Consider the following 2,757-nt stretch of genomic DNA (forward strand, 5'->3'; position numbering starts at 1 on the left):
TCTGAATACTTTCAGAATTTTGTAGAATACCAATTATAAATACCTTAAGAGCTTAGTTCAACTATAACCCATCATAACCTAAAACATAAGGTTGTATTAATTCATAGTTTGTTGATAACCATGTATAGCTTAAATATTGCCCTTGCTTCTTGCCACACGCAGATAATACTGTTGCGCCATCTATAAATATGAGAGTGGTTATATTTCTCAAGCCCCATCCCTCAGCTTTATGGCAAACCCAGTGGTGAGGCTGCCTTTTTGTTGTTTATCAAATACATTTTGAAATTAATCTTATGATGGATATTTTCATAACAATACATCCCTCGAAATGATCAAACAAGTCTGGCTTTGATATGTGACACCCTTTCATTTAATCAGATGAGCAATGTCCCTTTAGGCATGAAAAATAATATGCATATCTCCTTTTCTTGCAGGAAATGGAGGACAATCAATAAATGTACATGTACATTAACTTCTCATCGGACCAACCAGGAATGACCTGACCTTTTACCATTGTAAACGCTTCTTCTTGACAGCTTCTTCTACACAGCCATAATTCAGAATTTTCTCAACTGTTCTTTTGGGTGGGTTTCTCCTGGCCACATCCAAAATGTCTGAGGCTGACTTCCAGAGAATTGAGCGGTTTTACCAGATCCTGAACAAGGACCCGTCCTGCAACCATTCCCACCTGACCTTCCATAACACCAGCATGGTATACGATCTGGACTTCCCTGGCGATGGCTCCCACTGGCTGCGCGCCATCATCTCCGTGGTGTACTGTGCCGTGGCCACCGGCGGACTGCTGGGCAATCTCCTCGTGCTGTACCTTCTCTGCTCCACCCGGACCATCGTCAAGAGTGCCATCAACTTCTTTGTGTTCAACCTGGCCCTGGCTGACTTGCTACTCTCCCTGGCTCTGCCGTTCTGGGCAGTAGACATCACCCTGGACTACAACTGGCCTTTTGGTTTGGCCATGTGCAAGGCCGTGTCCCTCCTGACGGGCCTCAACGTCTACGCCAGTTGCTTCTTCCTGATGGCCATGAGCTTGACCCGCTACTGTTCAGTGGCTACTGCACTCAAGCCCGCTGCACCACTCGGTCACAAGCTTTGTGATTCCCGGGTAACTACCGCACTTATATGGGCCGGGGCACTGGTGGCTGCTGCACCGCGTGCCGTGTTCGCCGATCTCAACAGAGTAGGCATGGCCAATGACACTGCATGTCTGCTCCGCTTCCCTAAAGGTACAAATTGGCTGGCTGTCAACCAACTCCTGAGGCTTCTGTTTGGCTTCCTGTTGCCCTACTTCATCATGATCCTCTCCTACCTGCTCCTGCTGCGCTTCCTCTGCCGGCACAAGCTGAATGGTGTCAACCCACGGCGACAGGCACATGTCTCCAAGTCCGTGGCAGTTGTGGTGCTCTCCTTCTGCACCTGCTGGTTCCCGTATAACGTGCTAACTCTCTGGAGCGCGCTGATCCAACTGGATCTAACAGAAATCAGTCCCTCCTACTACTTTGTCCAGACCTACCTCTTCCCCTTGGCCAACTGTCTGGCCTTCACCAGTAGCTGCCTCAACCCTGTCATCTACTGCCTCATTCGCAGGGAGTACCGCAAGGCCCTGCGCACCCTGGTCTTGAAGTCAAGTCTAGCAATCGCTTCCAAAGCCTGCCTCTCGGCAGTCAACTCCAATGAGGGCCAGAACCGCGAAGGGCAGCTGGGCATCCCGCTCAACAATATGGAAAGCCACACGGCCCAGTCTTACACCAAGAGGTCAGCACTGCCCTCTACCACTCTATCGCTGGGTCCCAGTCCCAAGGGCCTCTGTCCGCTCAATGTCCTCACCTGAGGAGGATATCGCTGAACCTCAGATATAGATTAATTAAAGCTTCAATTCAATTTTGTTGGGGTTTTCGCATGGGTATGACAAACCTTTTTTTCCTTTACCAAAAACACAAAGTTGTATCTATATTATGAGACTAAAGCCTTGTTGCCTTTTGCATGAACACGACAAGGGTGTGAATTTTTGTGAACATCATCAGGACATTCCTTCTTATTGGCATTAAAATTATGCATTGTGTTTTTTTCTGTAGTTTCTGGGATAATTTCTTAAATTAAACGTAATTATTGCAAGGTAAAGCAAATCAAATTTCAAATCAAATTAGGAAACAAGTTAATTAACAACATGTTATTGCATCTTATTTTGTGATTTAATTATTGAGACAAATTCTTTAGGTATTCTTCAGCCCCAAAAAACTGAAACTACACTATATACACTGCTCAAAAAAATAAAGGGAACACTAAAATAACACATCCTAGATCTGAATTAATGAAATATTCTTATTAAATACTTTTTTCTTTACATAGTTGAATGTGCTGACAACAAAATCACACAAAAATGATCAATGGAAATCAAATGTATCATCCCATGGAGGTCTGGATTTGGAGTCACACTCAAAATTAAAGTGGAAAAGCACACTACAGGCTGATCCAACTTTGATGTAATGTCCTTAAAACAAGTCAAAATGAGGCTCAGTAGTGTGTGTGGCCTCCACGTGCCTGTATGACCTCCCTACAACGCCTGGGCATGCTCCTGATGAGGTGGCGGATGGTCTCCTGAGGGATCTCCTCCCAGACCTTGACTAAAGCATCCGCCAACTCCTGGACAGTCTGTGGTGCAACTTGGCGTTGGTGGATGGAGCGAGACATGATGTCCCAGATGTGCTCAATTGTATTCAGGTCTGGGGAATGGGCGGGCCA

At 46.0% G+C, this 2,757-nt stretch overlaps 1 protein-coding gene across 1 annotated transcript; it reads left to right on the top strand.

Moving 5' to 3' along the window:
• The first annotated feature begins 448 nt into the window (after window positions 1–448).
• On the top strand, window positions 449–2,050 carry LOC139554305 (relaxin-3 receptor 1-like). Its single transcript, XM_071367070.1, has one exon. The coding sequence runs from the start codon at window positions 611–613 to the stop codon at window positions 1,844–1,846; it is 1,236 nt and encodes a 411-aa protein (XP_071223171.1). The 5' UTR covers window positions 449–610; the 3' UTR covers window positions 1,847–2,050.
• The last annotated feature ends 707 nt before the right edge of the window (window positions 2,051–2,757 follow it).

Source organism: Salvelinus alpinus, chromosome 26 (genome assembly GCF_045679555.1).
Source record: "Salvelinus alpinus chromosome 26, SLU_Salpinus.1, whole genome shotgun sequence".
Taxonomy (NCBI): Eukaryota; Metazoa; Chordata; class Actinopteri; order Salmoniformes; family Salmonidae; genus Salvelinus; species Salvelinus alpinus.